This window comes from Hemiscyllium ocellatum, chromosome 37 (genome assembly GCF_020745735.1).
Source record: "Hemiscyllium ocellatum isolate sHemOce1 chromosome 37, sHemOce1.pat.X.cur, whole genome shotgun sequence".
NCBI classification, from domain to species: domain Eukaryota; kingdom Metazoa; phylum Chordata; class Chondrichthyes; order Orectolobiformes; family Hemiscylliidae; genus Hemiscyllium; species Hemiscyllium ocellatum.
Window position 1 is genome coordinate 13,382,777 of NC_083437.1, and position 23,926 is coordinate 13,406,702.

At 38.7% G+C, this 23,926-nt stretch overlaps 2 protein-coding genes across 8 annotated transcripts in view; one reads left to right on the forward strand and one right to left on the reverse strand.

Moving 5' to 3' along the window:
- Window positions 1-23,926, reverse strand: part of mtor (mechanistic target of rapamycin kinase) — a 474,957-nt gene that overhangs the window by 216,214 nt on the left and 234,817 nt on the right. The gene's annotated exons all lie outside the window — the stretch shown is intronic.
- Window positions 994-11,774, forward strand: LOC132833640 (angiopoietin-related protein 7-like). Its single transcript, XM_060852066.1, has 5 exons — window positions 994-1,603; window positions 9,012-9,112; window positions 10,383-10,577; window positions 10,803-11,001; window positions 11,432-11,774. The coding sequence occupies exons 1-5, from the start codon at window positions 1,222-1,224 to the stop codon at window positions 11,599-11,601; spliced, it is 1,047 nt and encodes a 348-aa protein (XP_060708049.1). The 5' UTR covers window positions 994-1,221; the 3' UTR covers window positions 11,602-11,774.

The following is a 23,926-nucleotide window of genomic DNA, read 5'->3' on the forward strand; positions in this document are numbered from 1 at the left end:
ATGAATGACATGGATGAAGGAAGTGAAATATCCTATAGTCAAGTTTGCAGATGACACTGCACAAAAATAGGTGGGCAGGCCAGTAGTGGGTGAATGGCATAGACAGTTTAAGAGAGATTCAGACAGGTTCAGTGAGTGGATAAAAACTTGGGAGATGGGATGCAATATGGGAAAACGTGAGGACAGATATCTGAAATTCTGAAAGAGCTGGCTTTGATTTACTGTTTGCAATGTTATTTAAAGCAGTTTATCTTAATTTCAGTTAACATGTGAAGTATATCACAAAATAAAAATGCAGTCAACTTTTGAAACATAATTTTGATTACAAATGACTGTAGGATAAATCTGCAACATGAGTCACATGTTGTGGCTAACCTCAAATGAAATGTATATCAGCTGTACAAGTAAGTGAAACAGTATGCTGCTTAAGTATTTTAACAGTCTGAAGTAATCACCTCATCGTGTCCTGTCTGCACAAAAATGAAAATTGCTGACTTTTGTTATTTTGTTACTTTTCAAAGGATATTTATTCTAACATGATGTAGACTAGATTTTATGCTTAAAAACTCATGGAAATCCACATAGATATGTGTGCATATTTGAGTGTGGTGTACTATTGGAAGTTATTACTGAACAGTATTAACAGTTTTGAATATTTTAACTCATCACAGCACGTATTTATAAGAAACGGGACAAAAAAAAAATACATAAACTTGTTGCTACCTTCCTCCACAACACCGGTAATATGATATCAGAAAAAGCTGACAGGACTGAAGTTCTTTGCTCGCCAAATTTCAAACAAAAGGCATCCTTCTCTCAAAGAAACCTCCAGCCCACATTCCTGTCAGCACCTGAGGCTAATTGATGGACTGGGAGGAGCCTGCCATACGTGCAGGAGCAAGGAATGGGAGGGGCACAGACTAAAGATGCATTAGGTATTTAAGATGCTGTGTCGAGCTATTTTTAAGACTGCCTACATTTTTCAGAAAAGGATACCAGGAACACTTAATTCGCAAGTTTCAATCTTCACTGGATAAAGTGCACAAGAGGAATTTCTCTCAACAATGTGCTTCTCATTATTCTGAACTACTAAAACAAAACTTTAAAACACTCTGACAAAGTAGATCATTAGTTTTGTTAACGTTTTTGAAAACGTAATCCAAAGCGGCAAGTGTTTTAAGTCCAAGGACATAAGACTTTTACATTAATTAAATTGCAAAGATGACAGTCAAAATTTTCCTTTGGCTTCTTTCATTCATTTTGTTCCTCTGCATCGTTTCTCCAAGCTACAGCCGGGTTCAGAAAGCACCTCGGAGAAGGGGAACCGCAGGAGGAGTTAATATTCTGAAACTCATGACCTGCTGTGATGATCTTAAAGAGCTGAAAATCCAGGTGGCCAACCTGACTAGCATTCTGGCTGAGCTTAGTAGGAAACAGGAGACTGACTGGATAAATGTAGTCATGCAAATGATGGAAGTGGAAAATGGCTATCGGCAGATGGAATCTCGTATTACAGAAGCTGAAGGAAAATACTCTGAAGTCAACAATCGGATAGACATTATTCAGCTTCAAGCAGCCCAAACAGTTACACAGACATCAACAGGTAAGAGCAGAGTGTTCTAGTGAGGAATAGATGGGAAGGAATATGTATTAAACGCTCTCGCTCCCTGCCTTCATTCCTGATGAAGGGCTTTTGCCCGAAACATTGATTTTCCTGCTCCTCGGATGCTGCCTGACTTGCTGTGCTTTTCCAGCACCACTCTAATCTTTACTCTGATCTCTAGCATCTGCAGTCCTCACATTGCCTTCATATTTGTCATAACGTTAAGTTCGGAATTAGTAAACACAGGCAATTGAAATTTAACTTTTAAAAGGTGTTTTAGCCATTCAAAAAATATTAAAAGCACTTCAATTTGAAAATAGTTACAATTATTTCTTTATAATTGAAATTAATCAAAGATAATACTTCACATTTATATATCAGTATTATGACGAAACAGTTCACATCGATCAATTATGAATGACAACTTGCATTTGTACATCACATTTAACAAAGTAAAATATTCCAAGGAATGTGATAGGAGCATTATCAGACAGAGCCTGACAGATGAAAGCCAAATTTCTACTTAATAAAACACAGCTGTATAATGTAGACTGGGTATTCCCAATTTTCTTGAGCGAGATCCCATTCAAACTCGTATATAATTTGGAAAATTTTCAATTATGTGGACTAAGGTTCACAAAGAATAAATCAGGGATCATATTTGAACTGAAAGAGCACAGTAATTCTTCTCCAAAAAAGAAATGTGCCTTTGAACTCATTCACCTCAACCAAACCCTCCCTAATCCTCTGTGAATAAGGCTACTAAACATTTTTATATTTTACTTACTAGCAGATTTAATTTCACTGTATTTTCTTTCTACAACAGCCATCACCAAAGTGGTGCAGATCTTTCAAGATTTTTTCTGACTTGTTAAAGTAATCAAGATATTACTTTTAATTCATATGAAAATCAATTAAAATTAAGCCATGCATTCATCATTTACAGAAGATATTTAATGCTGTCAGTACGTAACATGGAGTTACGCAAGAAACTACAGAACTGATACAATAGAATGTTTGAGTTGAATTTGCCTGAAGAGCTATTATGTTCAAATTACATTCTGTTTTAGCACAAAATACCGATGGTTAAATTTGAACAGTCTAAAAAAAATTTCATCTAAAATTTCAAAAATTCTGTTATCACACAATGCATTTAAATGCTGCAGTAATCACATTTATTTTTACTTCAATATTACAAGACTTTTTAAATCAACTGTAATAGTGAAAACACAGATGCATACTGGCCGTTTAATTTTTTTCTTTTTATCTGTTAGGTCAAACTTTGCAGGGGAAAAAAAAACTGTCTCCTCATATGAAACTAATTTTCAAACAATCATTCATTCCGACCTCATTTTATGTAACGGCTGAAGTTATGTGCATTCTAAATTTAAAATGGCAAAGGAAAACCCATCACTTGAAAACCAGGGCATGGCAGAAGTGACAACATCATGATGGGATCCTACATAATTTTTAACAGTGTATGTATTGCAACTTGTGAACCAGGATTGTATCGTAATGGCCAAGAACCCCACTTTTACATTCACTGGCTCAAATTTCCTCAAAGCAGAACTTATCCTGACAAGTTATTGTGAAATTACCAAAGGGCTTTCTATCTCCAATCTCAAAATAGAAATCCATGCCTGCCAGCTCCCACCCGATACATTTGCGTGTTTAACACACCAGTAGTAAACTCATATTTGCACATGTAGCCGGAGTCCATACAAAGAACACTCACATTCCATTCAGAGACCTTGAGTCTGTGATTCACATTCTATCAGACAGAGTCAATGAGACAAGAAATCTCAGCAATCTTGCATTCTCACCTGCTAGTGAAGCAGACCAAGTGGCATACTTTCGCTATTCAATCATTATCTAAAACAACGCATGAAAGGATCCCACTTTTCACTTCACCTAAAGCGGTCAGAAAGAGTCTGTAAAGACTGAGGCTCTTACCATTTATACCATTATTCAATTTTTGATCTCATTTTGAGAAAATAGATCCAGTACACTGCTCTCTCTATTTTATATTGATTCAGCTTCTATTGGTACATTGAATTTTAGAATGGTTTCTATCCATTCAGTCTACTGAAACTGGAGTCCATAACCCAAAATATTCATAGATCCACATTTAAGCTGATAGGTTGGTTCCGTTATTTAGTTCTACTATACATGAAGACCCAATTGTCTGTACTGTCTGTAGTGCCAAAGGACAAAACTATCAGCTTGAATCAATGATAGCAAGCTTGCCTCAGTTGCAGATCCGAGACTAGGGTGACACACTTATACACTTAAAAATGTGTTGCTGGAAAAGCGCAGCAGGTCAGGCAGCATCAAAGGAGCAGGAGAATCGACGTTTCGGGCATAAGCCCTTCTTCAGGAATGAGGAGGGTGTGCCAAGCAGGCTAAGATAAAAGGTAGGGAGGAGGGACTTGGGGAGGGGCATTGGGAATGCGATAGGTGGGAGGAGGTTAAGGTGAGGATGACCTCCCTCGTCAGATCCACACCCCCCACCAACCCAACCACCACTTCCGGCACCTTCCCCTGCAACCGCAAGAAATGCAAAACTTGCACCCACACCTCCCCCCTCACTTCCCTCCAAGGCCCCAACGAATCCTTCCATATCCGTCACAAATTCAACTACACCTCTATACACATCATTTACTGTACCCAATGTGGCCTCCGCTATATTGGGGAAGACAGGCTGCCTACTTGCGGAACGTTTCAGAGAACACCTCTGGGACACCCGCACCAACCAACCCAACCGCCCCGTGGCTGAACACTTTAACTCCCCCTCCCACTCCACCAAGGACATGCAGGTCCTTGGCTTCCTCCATCGCCAGACCATAGCAACACAACGCCTGGAGGAAGAGCGCCTCATCTTCCGCCTAGGAACCCTCCAACCACAAGGGATGAATGCAGATTTCTCCAGCTTCCTCATTTCCCCTCCTCCCACCTTATCTCAGTCCCAACCCTCCGATTCAGCACCGTCTTCTTGGCCTGCAATCTTCCTCCCGACCTCTCCGCCCCTCCCCCTCTCCAGCTTATCACCCTCACCTTAACCTCCTTCCACCTATCGCATTCCCAACGCCCCTCCCCCAAGTCCCTCCTCCCTACCTTTTATCTTAGCCTGCTTGGCACACCCTCCTCATTCCTGAAGGGCTTATGCCCGAAACGTCGATTCTCCTGCTCCTTTGATGCTGCCTGGCCTGCTGCACTTTTCCAGCAACACATTTTTAAGCTCTGATTTCCAGCATCTGCAGTCCTCATTTTTTCCCTGCTGACACATTTATGCAGACCAGCAATCATCCAGCACTGTTAGTGGTATCATCTTTTGAGTGAGATATTAAAGTAAGGTTCTATACAGTTATTCAGACGCATGCAAAAAATTCAATATACTCTTTTCAAGGGAGAAAGTTTGTCTAGAAAGTGGCCCTTCATATTTTGATTGCCTGTGCCATCTTACTATTATAAAAACGTAAGCTGAATTTCTCTAAACATCAACAACATAATTTTAAAGGTCCAGATTAAATTTAATCTGGATCAATCTAACACCAGTTGTGCTTTACTGTCAATTACTTAGCCATTTAACTGATTTTGTTTTAAAAGTGGCACATTATTTGATAGGACAACACTGTTCTGTGTTTCAAACTACACTTCTCAACAATAACTTAAGCAGAAGGGATTGAAAATAGACTTTCACCTTAGTCTTTGTGTGTTGTGATATTTATCGAAGTAGTATATCAATGTTAGATTACAGTACATTACATTGACGAGACCTTAATGAAATTTTAAAATCAGTTTGCCATTTCATGAAGTTCAAAGTAAAGATGTCAGAGGTTTTTTTGGGGGGATGGAGAGGTGGGAGGAGTGAGGGGTGAGCGGGAGATGAGGGGTGAGGGGGTTAGGATGAAAGAGGTGGGAGCAGGGTATTAAGGGGAAGGGGTGGGGGAAGGGAATTGGGGGAAGAGGTGGGGCAAGGGGTAGAGTGATAGGTGGGTAAGGTATTGGGGGAAAAGAGGCAGGGCAAGAGGGGTGGGGGAAGAAGCAGGGTGAGGGGGTTGGGGAAGAGGCAAGGTGAGGGGCGTAGGGAAAGAGGCAGGGTGAGGGGGTTGGGGGAAGAGGGAGACAGTTGGTGGATGAACTGTTAAATAAGTTTAAAATATCAGGACAAGGTTTCAGTCAGAATTCAGTTTCTTTTCATACATCCTAGACACTCAACCAATTTGGTGCCATCTGAATGAAGTGCTAAAACAGACCTCACCAGTTGACAGATTACAGACATTTACACCATAATGATGTAAGGATACGTTCTACCGATAAAGAATGCTTCTGAGCCTAAAAGAGAGAAAACACAAAATTTCTGAAATTTTTGTTCAGGCATACAATGACCAGACGATCATTTGTTTTAATGTTGTAAACCTATCTTGATTGAAACTGGACGACAACAATTTTAAATCTTACTTGCAATGGTTTGAGAATGTATGTAGTTACTCCTGCAAGTGACTTGTCAACGTAGTATTTATCATTTTGTGATCCTTAATAATTGTCTTAAGGTTATTTTTCGTCTCTCATTTTTATCATTTTCCACTAAAGTCACACTCATCTAATTATTAAGCTAGAGATGGTGAGCATCCTTCACTGACTTAATCAAATAGCCTTATTTCATGAGCAAACCAACACAGTAAGGACTGTTGTCAAGCTCTTCAGTCATCAAACATAGCACAAATGAGGCTGTCCCTTTCTTCAGTAAAATGGGCTTTAACCTCCTCGGATAGAATTGTTTTGTAACTGCAGGTTTTCATCATCCACAGCCCAATAGCTTGGCTTATAAGTTGAGATGTTGCAAATATGATTTGCAAAGTTTAACAAATAAATGGTCATTTTGAGCTGCACATGAATTTTCAGAAATAATAATCAGATAAGTGTGACTTTAGTGGAAAATGAGAAAAATGAGACAAAAGTAACTTTAAGACAAATATTAAGGATCACAGAATAATAAACGCTGCATTGACAAGTCACTCTTGCAGTAATGACTAACATATGTTCTCAAACCTTTGCAAGAAAGATTTCAAATTGCTGCCATCCAGTTTCAATCAAAGTAGGTTTACAAATTAAAACAAATGATCACCTGGTCAATGTGTACCTGAATAAAAATTTCTGAGATTTCATTCATACACCTCAATCTTTAACTGCAATTATAAACGTCAATTATTCATGCAAATGGCACATTGAGGGAAATAGAAATTTTATGTAAGACAGAAAGACACATCCATCCACAAGATCCAAAGGCTATTTTCATTAGGTGCAATCAATCAAATTGTTTGAATGAATTACTGCAGCAATTGTTAAACCATTCAACTCTAAAAAAACTATATGTAATAATCTACCCCGAGAAATATGAAACTGCTCATTCAACGTATGACATTTCAGTGTATTGCCTGCCTCACACAGCGAGGGACCCAGGCTCTATTCTAACATTGAGTGACCATCTGTGTGGAGTTTGCACATTCTCATTGTCTGCACTGGTTTCCTCCATAACAATTAAGCCAAATTATGTTTTCAAAATACCTATGTACAGAAGCTTCCAATCACTTTACTGCTGAAAAAGCAAGAAACCAAGTTGATGTATGTCCTCCCTAGTCCAAGAACCCTAATGCCAAATACTGTACCCTATTTGGTACCGAAATTCAAATCAGCCACTTTAGCATAGGAAGCAATTGTAAAAGAAGTGTCAAATATCTGAAGGACCAAAATTGTTCTGTTTTGTTTATTTGAATGGTGAAAAATCATCTGGTTGCATATTTCACTTTCTGGAGTACTTAACGTAATGACTTCAGAGTTCTATAAATAATGTAGTTTCCCTTTTTGTTGCTTCTGCACCTAACCTATGAAGTGTGCTCATATTTATTTAAACTTCCACTGAACAATCCAGCCCTGCGCTTTCCTTTACCCTGGACATCTGACAAGCCACAATTTTGTGTACTGAACCATATTTTGGAAATAGTTCAAATAAACAGTAACCAGCATTGTTGAATTCAAGAATACACAGAAACCAACATATTACTACCTTAGCCTATTCTTGATAAATCACATTCAACAAAAAGAACACAACGAAAATTTAAAACAAACTTGTGGAAAATTTAGTGTTTTTTAAAAATCATTATGGTATTGGTAAGACTTATTTCTCAAAATCTTCACAAAGTTAAGTTTAAAGTGGAAGTGTCTCTTTAATGTTTCCAAGTTACATAAAAAAAACTATTCATCAACATAAATTCAAATGGGTTGAATTAGAAGAGCACTACTCTGATTTTAATTAGGTTTGCACTGTCTTTACATCTAACAGCCAAGCTCAACTGTTCCAACCTCTGAACTTGTGAACATTAAAGAATTAATTTGCTCCAGTTAGTAAAAATACAGAAAAGCTATAAATTTGCATGGCTGAGTTATTTCCATCAACATGGGTCAGGTATGCTCACTGGTTTCTTTTGTTTTGGAAGATTAAAAAAACAGTATTTAAACCAAGTGACTCAAATTAGATCAAATGTAAATATCTACAAGTTTTTATTTTCTAGCCCTAGACAGCAGTAAACAGAAAATTCATGAAAAGCAAATCAGGGAGTATTCTCTAGTGTGCCAATGAAGAGTAAATTGTGATTCTGAACTTCAAAGAGGCAGGTAAATAGGCAGGTCTTTGAATTAAAAAAAAACATTAAACAGAGTATGGTTAACATACTGACCAATTTGTCATTGGAAGCACTCTAAGGCTGCCATTATCAATACATTTAGGAGTGAATTGGATAAATCACTTGAGAGAAAGGGCTCTACATTGAGATAAAGAGTAAAATGTAGTAATTCATTTATGATGTCTATACATTCTGACGAAAGGAGAAGCAGAAGAGTTTTGAAACAAGACTAAGATAAATTAGGATAAATGGGCAATTTAATTCAGTTTGTTAAAGCAAAACAGAAGTCTGTATCCACAATAAAATAATGCTAATATAGTGGGTACAAAATTTACACAGGAATAATACACAGAATATTTCAAAGTGACCTGTATGTATCCTGCATTTGCTAATATTCTCTCTGCTAACAGTTGAAATACCAAGATAATTCTCAACGTAGTTCAGTGCTTTCTTATTGTAATAGTGTGTCAATATTTAGCCTTATTTCATTGACAGTGATTAAAAAAATGAATGGACTTTTCCTGGTCAAGTGAGTATGATATATCAGAACAGATTTCAACCACTGTTCAAATTTATACCTCTCACTGTGGAAAATATTTTACAAATCTATTACTAGAAAGGAGGCCACTCTTCGTTTTTGCTCATACATACACAGTAACTGTAAGAGTCTGATGTAAAACTTGGGAATTCTGGAATAATAATAGAGTTTAATCTTCTGTTTGCAGATGCCATCTATGACTGCACATCACTATATCAGAAGAATTACCGAATATCTGGAGTATACAAGTTACCTGCCGACGATTTCCTGGCAACTCCAGAATTTGAGGTGATGCTGCTCAAAAGAGACATCCTTTACTCTTGTCATCTTTTGCACATGCTTCACTGTCACAAAATATTTTAATCGGTAGACTGCAATACACAAACACGTTATTTATTGTTTGTGAAGATTATACTCTGGTACGAGAATTGTCCATGAACACTAAAATATTGTCTCTTCACTTTAGTGATCCTTATAAACATGGAGAATTTAGCCCATAGTTTTTAATGGATTTTACTGTTGAAAGAGGAGCTACAGTCTTGTGGCTGCTCTCACATAAGAATTTTAAATCGAAACAGTACTGCAATAAGTAACAACAACCCTGCTCTTTTAATAATTAATATCTTATTCTATGTTCAAATATCTTTATTGAAGTTAGAACAGAGCTTGCTCGAATGATTCAAATCCATTTTAATTTATGAACTCTCTGTCAATCAGGGAACTTTCAATCATTTGCTTTCTGCCACTGAATGAAATCGGACCAAAAGGTTGCAACATTTCACAACTGGAAGAGAGCAGCAACTATCTTTTTAAAAATTTAATTTAAAAGTCCAATGACAAGAATGTAATTTAATAGAATGTGGCATGGTGGCTCAGTGGTTATTAGTGCTACCTCACAGCACCAGAGACCCTGGTTCGATTCCAGCAGTCTGTGCGGAGTTTGCACATTCTCCCAGTGTCTGCCAGAGTTTCCTCCCACAATTCAAAGATGTGCAGGTTAGGTGACTTGGCCATGCTAAATTGCCCATATTGTTCAGGGGTGTGTAGGGATATATGTAGAGTTATAGGAAATGATTGGGTGGGGTACTCTTCAGAAGGTCGATGTAGATCTGCAGGGCTGAAGGGCTTGTTTCCACACTGTAGGTATTCTACAGAAGTAAAATGCAATTAACTGCAAATATACAGTCAGCAAGTATTTGCAAAGACAATTAATTAATTAGGATTACTTATGAAACATTAACATTTCATTCTATTTTTACAATCTACTTTCATTGTATTTTTACAGTAAATTGTTCTTAGCTTTAGTTCTAATTTCCAGTATTTCCAATTTGTTAATTTGTATCTTTTACATAATGCTTTCAATTGAGCCTACCAAATATGAAATCCAAATCAAAATTCTGCATTCATCCAAATGATGAGGTAATATGTTATGGGCCAAAACTTACAGGAGTGAATGAGGCTTTGAATCTTATTATCAGAGAGTGAAAGTCTAGTTGATAGCATCAACTTTCAAGAATACTTTTTATGACATATTGAATAATTACTTGGACTATTACAGGTATACTGTGACATGGAAACTGAAGGTGGTGGTTGGACTGTTATACAACGTCGAAAAGTTGGACTAAGCTCTTTCTACCGTGACTGGAAACAGTACAAGCGAGGGTTTGGCAACATCCGTGGAGACTTCTGGCTGGGCAACGATCACATTTTTCGGTTAACGAGGCAGCCAAGTATACTGAGAATTGATATGGAGGTAATCTATTTATTTATTCTTATTTATTCGTTATTACAAAATAATGATTTCTGTTTTCAGTTGGAATATTTAACAAACAGAACTGGAGAAAATCATGTAACATTTAAATTTGCATCTTAAAAATGAAGTATACTGTAAATGTGAATTAATGCATTCATTAACATTTACAACATGGTAGTAACAAATTATCTCATGTAAGTGAACTGTTTAATTATGTAACAATAGGACTGGGAAGGACATACTTGTTATGCAGAATACGACTACTTTTCAATCAGTGATGAATTGAATAGCTACAAATTAATAATTGGAAATTACAATGGAACAGCTGGACGAGATTCACTCAGATACCACAATAATACTGCCTTCAGTACAAAGGATAGAGACCATGACAAGTGTGTGGACAACTGTGTACATTTCCGCAAAGGTAAGAGCCAATAAGTAAACGAAAAGAAAACAAGATGCTATTGTGCCCTGGATGGATCATAGAATGTTCAGTTAGCTTTCATTTATACAATGCTATAATAAAATTAAATTACAGAAGGAAAATAATGACCTTTCGTAAAACAATTCCTTGCAATGGGCATGTCTGACCAAAAATAGAAAAACCCTTCAATAGTAATATGGATTGTGAAAATATGTTGCATAATCTACTAAACATTGGTAAATTCTATGAATGCATTGGAAAGAAAAATCTCTGACTGCACTGGACTGGAAAAGACCACAATGACCACCTGGCTCTTGTAATTTTGAAAAATATTTTACCATCAATCACCTTGCCTGCTGCCTCCCTAATTTTTAACCATAAGAAATGATACCACAACTTATATAATAGTTTATTATCCTATCTTCTGCAGGTGGTTACTGGTACAACTGTTGCTCAGATTCTAATCTGAATGGAGTTTACTATCGTCAAGGAGAGCACACTCAAAACTCTGATGGCATCACATGGTATGGTTGGCGGGGTTCAAGTTACTCACTAAAACAAGTTGAAATGAAGATTCGACCTCAAAGCTTCAAGCCCTGAGTACTTGACAATTTGTGACTTCATAAATGGGAAATTTAACAGTTAGTAATGCATTTTCTTACTAAATTATGGATTGATGGATTTTTCAATGCAAAGCTTTTGAGAAAATCCTTTCATCCCTCTGCTAAATCATTCACACACAATTAGATGTCTGAAAATAATTACAAAATTAAGCAAAAATTACTAGCTTCCCTAAGATGTCTTTAAATGTGTCAAAGAAAAATTAAATACACTTTTGAAATTTTACAGCAAAATGTCACTGTGGTCTTCAATAGAATTAAATGATATGAAAGTTAATTTTATAACCTGAAACAAAACACAAATTTAATTAGAGAGCAGACTACTCCAAAAGAAAACATTGATGCTCAGTTCTCAAATATAACAAGAAAATGCAGAAACATAAACTGCCTCTCCCCAAATTCAAAGAAGTGTACGCATGAATCAGTGACTCATAAGGAAATTATATTTTCCCACTAGCACTGTAGGTCCTTAACATCAATCAGATTGTATGGAGAGCAAGACTGAAGTGCCAGATCAGATGGAATGTGGCACTATATTAAAATGCTTTTTCAATGTAATTCATCATTGATTGGTCGGACTAGAATCAATTGAATACTTTTTCTTTCTTTTGCATAAAGCTTGGAACTAAACAGAATTATGATCTGTTATGTCCAGTGATTAGTGACAAATGTTAACATCCCTGAAGAAGTTACACCTTACTAAAGAAATACAGTTTCTAAATACATTTTATTTAGGTTAGGAAGGCAAGTTACTGACATATATTTGATGGTTTATTTTCTTCAATCTGGGCTGCATATACTTCCATGGGACAAAGTGATATACCCTGCAGGTAAAATATTTTCTGGTTTTACTTTATTATTCCTGTCGCTATACTTCTCAATGTCAAGATCTGAAAGCAAAACAGGATTGAATGTAGAATGCATTTTACTTAATTGAAAATGTATACAGATTCACTTTCAAAACCATAATAACACCAAAATACTAGCAAGTTCACCAAATGAAGAGGTTGTTTTGAGGGTTTCAGTATTTGGTGCAATTCTAAGTGTGCCTACATCGATTAAGTGATGCCAACATTTAGCAGATCAAACTATTAACATAGTCTAGTTGCAATCTAGTTTTTTTTTAATTAATTCATAATAATGGTGTCACTATGTCAGCACTTACTGCCCACTGGGCAGTCGAGAGTCAAGCAGATTACTGTGGGCCAGACCAAGTAAGGATGGCAGTTTCCCTCCATAAAAGACGTTAGTGAACCAGATGACAATGAAGTTGTGGTCATCATTAGATCAATTACAGATACTCAAATTCCACTATCTACTGTGGCAAGATTCCTACATGGATCCCCAAAACATTGCCAGAGTCTCTGAATCAACTGCCCAGCAACAATACCACGAGGCCATCGCCTCCCTAGGTTGTCTCGCAGAATTTCATGCAAACACTGCACTGGAAGTGACACTTGATTTGACGGTAAGTTCAGGTTCAAGGTCACCACCAGCTATTTGTGTATTCATTTGAATAAACGGGTGTAAGTCTTGGTAGGAAGACAGAGAACATTACCTCTGATCTCCTTACTTATCTCTCTACTTCGTGTGCCAGATTTGTTGCTCCCAAAGAGTAGGTGTTTCCCTTAGTGGAAGAGGTTTGGAAAATCGGCCCCTTGTCAAAATTCAGAATATCCGAGGTGTACCTGTCTTGGTTGGGGTGAGTTGGGTGTCAAAGTAACAACTCCAATGAAAATGATTCACATGACTTTAGCACATGCAAATTCATGTAACTTCTAAATTGCTTACTGTCCTTTTGTATACTGAAATTGGAGAAAGTGAGGACTGCAGATGCTGGAGATCAGAGCTGAAAAATGTGTTGATGGAAAAGTGCAGCAGGTCAGGCAGCATCCAAGGAGCAGGAGAATCAACGTTTCGGGCATAAGCCCCTCTTCAGGATTCCTGAAGAAGAGCTTATGCCCAAAACGTCAATACTCCTACTCCTTGGATGCTGCCTGACCTGCTGCGCTTTTCCAGTATACTGAAATTAGACAATTTGTCCATGGGGCTGCAGTTGATGTACAACTTTTGTTCATCTTAGAGATTGGCATGTATCTACGTGCACAGGAATATTAGCATATTTAGCTGAGTGAACTTGCTTCTTCTCCAGTGATAGGATAAAGCTAGCCCATGAGATGCCAAAAGAATACCTTAATTAAGAAACAGTGATGTATTGAGAATAAATGACAAGAAAATTCAGCTCTTAACTGGAGCCAATATTCACCTTAGGATTTATTATGGCTATCTTAAACTATCAACATCTAGTCATCACGTATGGGTTAGAGACAGAACTAATTTATTTTCTACTGTTGTTAAATAGCTCTTGGTATATAAATTGCAGTTAATAGAAATTGACAAGATTTGTTGTGCTTTACTGATAAACTTGTGCATTATTTAATAGACAAACTTGTACTTTATGTAGGAAAACCATTAAATATTATACTTCTGCATTATTTTCTAATATTAATTATTAGATTATAAACACATACTTAAGCTCATTTTGAAAAGTACAGTGGAGAATAAGAATGGACCAAAATAAAACTTTGTAAAGTTTGCTCTATCATTAAACATGTGACTGCTTGTAATAAACTTGTACCAATATTTTTAGGCCCACTGTGCAGGTAATCACAAATTAGCTCGATTTTGTTTGATCTGTTGAGTTCTTGCAATGCTGGCACACTTCAGTGGGACATGCCAAAGCAGAGCTTAGTTTCCTTACAATTATACAGCAAGCTTTATCAAAACTAAGGACATTAGTGCAAGGCTATTTCTTTAAAGGGAGTAACTAAAAGACTGACGTTGGAATTATTACTGTAAGTAATATTCTATTAAATGAATTAGCCAGCTAATTGTATTAAATTCCCTTTGACAAACCTTGCAAAGAATATTCATTTCAAAACTCACATTAGAAACAAACTCTTGGAACACACTCAAATATATTGCAGGCATTGAAATTACACCAATGTAATATTAAGAAAGACCTGGTTCATTTGTTCATTCCAGCAGTCAGAAGTACCACTTCACTCACCCAATATTGTCAAGAAAGTTTCAAACATTCCATAAAAAAAACCCCAAACCCTTTGCTGTAAACTTGTCTTTAAAAAAGAGCTTCATGAAGGAAAGGTGTAACATGCTGATCAAAAATCGCTAGTAACTTGTATAACCAGGTGAGCGAGTACTGTTTGCAAGAGTTGAGCAGTAATGTAAAATTAGTTTCTTTTCCCCCTAATATTCACATTCTACAATGGTATTACCATCACTGAATCCTCACTATCAACATCCTGGGGGCTACCATTGACCAGAATCACAATTGGGCTAGCTGTAGAAATATTATGCCTACAACAGCAGGTCAGAGGCTTGGAAGACTACAGCGAATAATTCACCTCCCCACTGTCCAAAGCCTGTCCACAATCTACAAGGCACAAGTCCAGAGTGTGATGGAATACTCCCCACTTGCCTGAATGAGTGCAGCTCCAACAACACTCAAGAAGCTTGACACCATCCAGGTCAAGGCAGCCCGTTTGATTAGTACCACATCAACATGCAACCACCCCCTCCACCTTCAACTGACTGAATTGGTCCTTACTCTTCACACCTCTAAGCCCTCCGCTTCTTCCTCTCCCGCCGACCCAACCAGTACCCTTCCACCGGCACCCTCCTTCGACTGACTGAACTGATCCTCATTCTTAACAACTTCTCCTTTCAATCCTCCCACTTCCTCCAAACCAAAGGAGTAGCCATGGGCACCCGCATGGTCCCCAGCTATGCCTGCCTCTTCATCGGATATGTGGAACAGTCCATCTTCCGCAGCTACACTGGCACCACCCCCCACCTTTTCCTCCGCGACATCGATGATTGTATTGGCGATACCTCACGCTCCCACGAGGAGGTTGAACAGTTCATCCACTTTACTAACACCTTCCACCCCGACCTCAAATTTACCTGGACTGTCTCAGAATCCTCCCTCCCCTTTCTCGACCTTTCCATTTCTATCTCGGGTGACCGACTCATCACAGACATTTACTACAAACTGACTGACTCCCACAGCTACCTAGATTACACCTCCTCCCACCCTGCCCCCTGTAAAAATGCTATCCCATATTCCCAATTCCTTCGCCTCCGCCACATCTGCTCCCAAGAGGACCAATTCCACTATCGAACAACTCAAATGGCCTCCTTCTTCAAAGACAGCAATTTCCCCTCCGATGTGGTTGAAGACACTCTCCACCGCATTTCCTCCACTTCCCGCACCTCCGCCCTTGAACCCCGCCCCTCCAATCGCCACCAGGACAGAACCCCACTGGTCCTCACCTTCCACCCCATCAACCTCCGGATACATCATATCCTCCTCCGTCATTCCGCCACCTCCAGACAGACTCCACCACCAGGAATATATTTCCCTCCCCACCCCTATCAGCATTCAGAAGAGACCACACCCTCCGCGACTCCCTCGTCAGGTCCACACCCCCCACCAATCCAGCCTCCACTCCTGGCACCTTCCCCTGCAACTGCAAGAAGTGCAAAACCTGCGCCCACACCTCCTCCCTCATCTTCCTCCAAGGCTCCAATGGATGTTTCTATATCCGTCGCAAATTCACCTGCACCTCCACACACATCATTTACTGTATCCGCTGCATCCAACGTGGTCTCCTCTACATTGGGGAGATAGGCCGCCTACTTGCGGAATGTTTCAGGGAACGCCTCTGGGACACCCGTACCAACTAACCCAACCTCCCCATGGCTGAACACTTTAACTCCCGCTCCCACTCCACCAATGACGTGCAGGTCCTTGGCCTCCTCCATCGCCAGACCCTGGCCACACGGCGTCTGGAGGAAGAGCGCCTCATCTTCCGTCTAGGAACCCTCCAACCACACGGGATGAATGTAGATTTCTCCAGCTTCCTTATTTCCCCTCCCCCCACCTTATCTCAGTCCCAACCCTCGGATTCAGCACCGCCCTCTTGACCTGCAATCTTCTTCCTGACCTCTCTGTCCCCAACCAATCTCCGGCCTATCACCCTCACTTCCTTCCATCGATCGTATTCCCAGCGCCCCTCTCCAGTACTTTTTATCTCAGTCCGCTTGGCACATCAGCCTCATTCCTGAGGAAGGGCTTATGCCCGAAACGTCAATTCTCCTGCTCCTTGGACGCTGCCTGACCTGCTGTGTTTTTCCAGCACCATATTTTTCAACACCCCTTCCACCACCAATGTTCAGTGGCAGCAATGTGCATCAGCTCCAAGATATAAGGCAGAAATTCATCAATGCTCCTTAGACAGCTCCTTCAAACTCTCAACCACTGTCAGTTAGAAGGACAAAGGCAGCAGATACGTGGGAACACCAACATCTGCAAATTCCCCTCTAAGCCACTCACCATCCTGACTGAGAAATATATTGCCGTTCCTTCAGTACTGGAGGATCAAAATCCTGGAATTCTCTCGCTATTAGCCTTGTACGTTTACATGCAGCAATTCAAGAGGGCAGCTCACCATCACCTTCTGCAGGGCAACTAGAGACGGGTAATAAATACTGACCCAGCCAATGATGCCCACATCCTATGACTGAATAAAAAAAAACTTCTCACTATAAATCTTGATTGGACTAGATTCCCTACAGTGTGGAAACAGGCCATTTGGCTCAACAAGTCCACACTGACCCTCTGAAGAGTAACCCACTCAGACCCTACCCTCTATTTATCTCTGACTAATGCTCCTAATTCTATGGGCAATTTAACATGGTCAATTCATCTAATCTGCACATCTTTGGACTATGAGAGGAAACCAGAGCAAACCCATGCAGACATGGGGAAAATGCGCAAACTCCACACAGACAGACAGTCGCCCAAGGCTGGAATCGAACCCAGGTCCCTGGTGCTGTGAGGCAGCAGTGCTAAACACTGAGCCACTGTGCTGCTTATACATTTCATATGAAGCTCATCTGACAATCTAGCTATGTTGACAATTACTAAACCTTATCTTCGACTGGAGAAGCTAAGACTGTTTTGCTCAGAGAAAGGAATGCTGCAAGGAAACCTGCTGGATATATTCAAAATCACTAGGGATCAGGACAGAGTAGATCGGCTGAAACTTCTCACTTGTGATAAGTCTAGAACAGGAGGGCACAGATTTCAATAATTGGCAAAAGAAACAAAAAAAATGTAATATAGGAAACACAAGTTTCATGGAACGAGCGGTTACGGTCTCTGAAATGGAATTGGACGGTGATCTGAAAAGGAAGAATATTCTGAGCTATGGGGAGAAGGTAGGACAAAGGCATTAAAGAAATCATTCATTCGAAAAACCAGTGCAGACTTGCCAGGCCAAATAACCACCTACTGCGCTAGAATAACTGTTACCTTGAACAGTTTTGCCCTTCCCAAAAATAAAACCTACTTAACTAAATGTTCTTTAAGTGCAGAAGTAGTTGTAGACAACATGATTGCAACTTTTATTTTCAAAAGTAACCTATACATGTTATTAACAGTATATGAAAACACATTAGCAGTTTTATTCATGTCTTAAAGTTATGTATCTACTACAGTTTTCTACCGCAAATGTAACTGGATCGATTTGGTATATTATGCCAAGGCTCAACCCAGAATAATGACCGCATAAGTGAGGTCACCCACAGGGAAGATAGCGAAGTTAAAACAACATTTACTAAAGGAATCAATAATTTTAGATGAAATAAAGAATTGTTGTTTTTTTTTAAAAAAGTCTGCTTTTCTAAAGAGAAAACGGGTGGTAAGGATTTTTTAAAGAAAATACACTTGCATGCTTAATAATTCCAAACTCTGAATATGCAACAGAACTTAAAAGTTTTGGCTGATGCACATGATGAAAAGTTACTTTAGTCAAGGAAAACTGAACTATTGTTACAAGATGTTCCGTTCTATTGTTTTTAATTGTGCAAAAATATGAATGGATGTAAAGGCAAACAAGTAGCTTGATTAAAATTGTATAGCTCTTTAGATTCTTTGTGGAAAATGTCTACGGAGAATCTTCATGCTTCTGCTTGGTTTGCAGCATGTTTTGTTTAAACAATTTGCAATTTGCTTCCTTGCGTAAAATATTTACATGCAAGTTACTAGAAACTGTTAGCACATTTCTAGACTAAAGCATCAATATTAATCAATTTATAAAGGATTGATTTTTCTCACCATTTTGTGACCGTGTACTTTTGTTTGCTTCAAGAAAGTAAACTTCTTAGTGAGAAACAAATGTCAATTTGTCATCTGGGGCTACATACAACTTGTTGTGTAATGTGTAAAATATGTAGCGTACAACAGCAAAATAAAGTTATTAATGCAGTAATGTACAACTTCGTTGCGTTGTACAAGTCTAACAAGGTTCTTCTTAGAGGTACATCATGCCTCAAAGAGTGATATTTTGCTCCAGCAAACTAAGAATGTCAAGTACAAAACACCATGTTATAGTATAATTTTTGCACTTTTATGAAAAACATTAAACATTTCATGAACAAATGAAGAAAACGAGACTGACATTCCATTATTTACTTGCTGAATGTGAATCCCTGAAGCCAAGTGATAGCTTTCTTATTTGCTGAATTTAAGGTGATTAGACCAGCACAATATCTGTAGAGGGGACACCATACAATAACAGGCACTATAAGTATATATTGGGGAACAATGGATTAGCGTTTGTGCCATATTCTCTGTCAGAGGTCAGTGAAGAAGCACATTATCTTACAAACTGACTGAATTCCAAAAGAAAAATAAAGGACTCTTTCCAGGAGCTCAGTCTAGCCAAACCCATCTGGCTTTGAGCAATAAAGGTATACTCTCCTAATCTAAACTAACATATTAATTATGTTGCGATGACCGACCTCAAAACAGGACAGGAAAAAATAAGTCCCGAGGTTCCTACCACATCTTTATCCAATACCTCAAATGGCATCTGTGGATACAATTCTGGTATGATGTGCACTACAAGGTTCAAACATCATCTGATAAACAATGCGAAGGATCAAACTAGATAGTGATTAGTGAGGTGCTCTGAGTCAGGGGAGTCAAACCATAGCAAGGGGACCACATCTGAGTGAGACTCAAATCGAGTAAGCAGTATATTAGATTTACGTAGGAATGGGATGCTTTAAATAAGATTTATAGCAACTGGTCAAATGTGTTAAATATTGGTTGGATTTATCATTCCTAGTCAATTTTAATAACAGTTCTAAATTTTTTTTGAAGTAAACCAAAGTAAAATATAGTTACGGAGGAGCAAATTACTGCAGACGCTAGAATCTAGACTGAAAATAAAAAATGCTGGCGATCACAGTGGGTCAGTTAGCATCCATGGAGAGAAAGCAAGCTAATGTTTCAGGTCTGGATGATTTTTCATCAGAGCTCTAAAATATAGTTAGCAGAAATCAAGTAAAGTCAATGCTTTGCAGGGCAGCTCAGTTACATGGAATGAATGGTCTGTGGTATGTGGAAAGTGATAGATACTACCAGTGACCTAGACGAGCACGTATGCAGGGAGTTAGCGTATAAGTGGTTATACTGCAGGCTACGAGCGTAGAGACAAGGAGGAAATGGGTAACCATTAAGTGGTGCAAGAGAACCAGGTTGGGGTCTCCAGGGGTCTCACTCATTAATTGGTTTTCTATTTGGAATACTGGTGGAAGTGCTTTATATCAGAAGAGTGTAGTCACAACTATGTAAATGGCATTGTGGGTGACACAACTGTTTGTGAAAAGGCAGAAGAGGAGGAGAAAAGCAATGGTAATGGGAAATATAATTAGCTAGAGGAACAAACAGTCATTTCTATGACTCCAAGTTAGTTTGTTGCCTCCCTGATGGAGAGGGACTATGTCTGGAGTATGGCAAGAGTGGTTTCGGGTGCAGAGAGAGTGCGTATGTATTGGTTAGAGAGGGTCTCACGGATGTCATGTTGAGATGGTATAAGTGGTCTGGAGAAGGTATAGTTGGGGTGTTTGAGGCAAGTGTGGGGGTCAGTTGAATAACTACTCAGGGGTTAGACTATTTATTGTGAGCAATTATTTAATTAATTTCATTGGAATCCTCTGAAGTCTCCGATTGAAACGAATTTTTCAAAGGGTTCCAGGAATAGGAGAACTGTACAGAGAAATCTTCAACTTCCTGTGCAATTCCTTCGGAGTCTGGTACTATGGGAATTCCATCATGTTCCCATGAGCAACTCCTATCTACATTGAAATAACTGTCTAGCCATTGGAAAGTCTGGGAGTTTGTATCACTTCTAAATGGGGAGAGGATCTAAACAGTTATTTTAATAAGAAAAGGATTATTATACAGAATGGAATGCATGATATAAGATGCTACTAAAGACAAATCAATCACAGCACTTCTGAGAAAATATATTGGACATTTTGAGGGGTACAGGGAAATGGGATTACATCAACTCCTACATTGAGCTAATTCTTGGCAATAGGTATCTTCCTTAGCCTATTTCTGGACTGAAATTTCAATGAACTAATAGCCTTAAAAAGGTACACAAATATTATATAAAACTGTATCGTATTCTTATTGTCACACAAATCACACTGAACTTGAACATGCAATAATGCCTAGACAAGCAAAATTCAAGTTTGTGCTTCCGTATATTCTCTTTTTTGTGCTGCAGGCTTTCCTCAGAATGGCTAAATAAATAGGATCACCATATCTTTGTTGGGTTAAAAGAACTGCTCCAATGCAAAGCTAGAATCAAAACCAAACTTCTTTCCCACCCCAAGCAAACGATACGAATGCTGCCTCAATCTTCAAACAAATTTGAAATGAAGGCAACATTTTCAACTGCTTATATACATTAACATTCATATGTGCACTGCAGATTAACTTTCTGCAGTGCAGTTAACCTCTACAGTTTATTTTCCTGTTCCTCTGTTGATATGAAGTTGCTCAGGCCAGGCCATGTACAATATGACCACTACAGGCATTGCAAAAAAGGGCATCAAACTGGGAAAAGCACCTCCTACTCCACATCGATGACACACTTAATATCCATATTGGTTAATGTGAGAAAGGTGGCCAATGTCTGTCAACATAGGCAAAATAGTAAGGACTTAGTAGTGTTGGCCCATGCAATGTAGGAACTGAGCAGTCTCTGCACAAGCTTATTTACTGAGAAACGCTAGAAGGAATAGAGGATATCTCCAACAGATGCAAAATTATTCTGGTTGCAAACCAAGCATACTATCCTCCACATCTGAATTTCCATCAAATGAAGTTTAATGATGGGAGTGGCATTCTTGGAAGTTATCCCTCAGCACTCCAAAAAGGCATAAGTAAACAAAAATGAAAAGGGATCAATTATAGAATTGTATTGTGCTCTGAAGGTGACTGGCGGGGGGGGGCGTTGGAGATGGTGTGTGTGTTGTTGTGGAGTTGAGAACATGAACCATTATTGAATTACATTTGTTCAATAGGAGAACGAAACAACAAAAGAAACAGAAGGACACTGACCTATTAACAATGATTTGGAAATGCCATGTTGGACTAGGGTGGACAAAAGTTAAAAATCACAACACCATGTTATATTCCAACAGGTTTATTTGGAAGCACTAGCTTTGGGAGCGCTGCTCCTTCATCAGGTGGTTGCCCTCACAAGACCCACCAAGAACTGAGATATTTCATAATATGTCAGACCAGGTTGATAAAAAAAGTACATTAAAATACTTTGAATGGAATGACTTTTCAAAGTCTCTTTAATGCAACATAATTTCAGTCCAATCTCTTTGTTTTGCATTTATAGGTTAATATCTCCAATAGGCTGCATTTCAAACTTTACAAAACAGATTTCTAAAATAAAATTATAGAATGATATGTTCCAAATGAAATTTGAAAGGCTGCAACATGTGCGATGATAAAACAGGTTGAATACTTCATGCTAAATACTAAAACAGAGAAAAATAAACTTGTTAAATTCACTGGCAAAAAATTCACCATGAAAATACAAAGAAAGACAATCTAAATTTGATTCACAGGAGGCTCCCAAGCACGGAGGATGTCACCTAGAAAGGGGACAAAACGTTTGCAACTAAAACTACCAGCTCGGCGAACAGAACCACAACAACGAGCACCCGAGCTACAAATCTTCTCCCAAACTTTGAAGACAATTCAACATATTACAACGGAGCCACCAAAACGTTGAAGGCCTAAAATGGAGGGTGTGAAGTTTGGAAATTAGAACAACCTGAGCCAATGTAAACTGGCAAGACCTTGGGAAAAATAGTGAGAGGGATACCGTGCAAGATAGGGGATATTTCTATGAAGTCAGAGTTTCTGGAAGAGAGGGGAGTTGAGGAAACGGAGGATACGAAAGAAGAAAGAAGAGGATTTATATGGAGTTTTAAGATGAATAGTAACGCAATTTGGAATTTGCAGATTAAGCAACATAAAATCAAGTATCTCTAGTCAAGAAGATTTAATAAATATAGTTGTGGGCAGCAGGGTGGCTCAGTGGTTAGCACTGCTGCCGCACAATACGAGGAACCTGGGTTTGATTCCACCCTTGAGCAACTGTTTGTGTGGAGTATGTACATTCTCCCAGAGTCTGCATGGGATTTGCCCAGATGCTCTGGATTCCCCCAACAGTCCAAAATTGTGCACGTCAGATGGATTGGCCATACTAAATTGCTCATAGTGACCAGGGAGGGGCAGGTGAGATGGATTAGTCATGGAAACACATGGTTACAGGGAGAGGGTAAGGGGGTTGATATAGTTGGGATATTCTTCAGAGGGTCAGTATGGTTCTGATGAGCCAAAGGCCTGCTTTCATGCTGTAGGGATTCTATGATCATCTTCTGGCTGGACGTAGAGATTTTTTTAAAAAATGGTAAGGAAGTTTAAACAGCAGTACACTTTTATCATTAAACTGACAGGAAAATTATTTCAGATCAATAGCACACCAACAAATATTTAATTTTAGCTACGATTGAAATATCGAAGTTGTAATTTTATGGTTCATTCCAAGTCAGACTAATCACATTACTCTGTTAGCTTGATATCATAGAGTCATAGAGAGATACAGCACGGAAACAGACACTTCAGTCAAACTCGTCCATGCCAACCAGATATCCCAACCTAATCTTGTCCATTTGCAGCACTTTACATATATGCCTCTAAACCCTTTCTATTCATATACCCATCCAGATACCTTTTAAATGTTGCAATTGTACCAGCCTCCATCACTTCCTCTGGCAGCTCATTCCATACACACAACCCTCTGCATGAAAAAATTGTCCTTTCGGTCCCTTTTAAATCT

Bases quoted from the DNA above. Each gene is read 5' to 3' on its own strand.
- LOC132833640 (XM_060852066.1), top strand. From the start codon at position 1,222: ATGACAGTCAAAATTTTCCTTTGGCTTCTTTCATTCATTTTGTTCCTC. The intron at 1,604-9,011 runs GTAAGAGCAGAG...TTCTGTTTGCAG, and splicing joins AGTTACACAGACATCAACAG to ATGCCATCTATGACTGCACA. The intron at 11,002-11,431 runs GTAAGAGCCAAT...TATCTTCTGCAG, and splicing joins CTGTGTACATTTCCGCAAAG to GTGGTTACTGGTACAACTGT.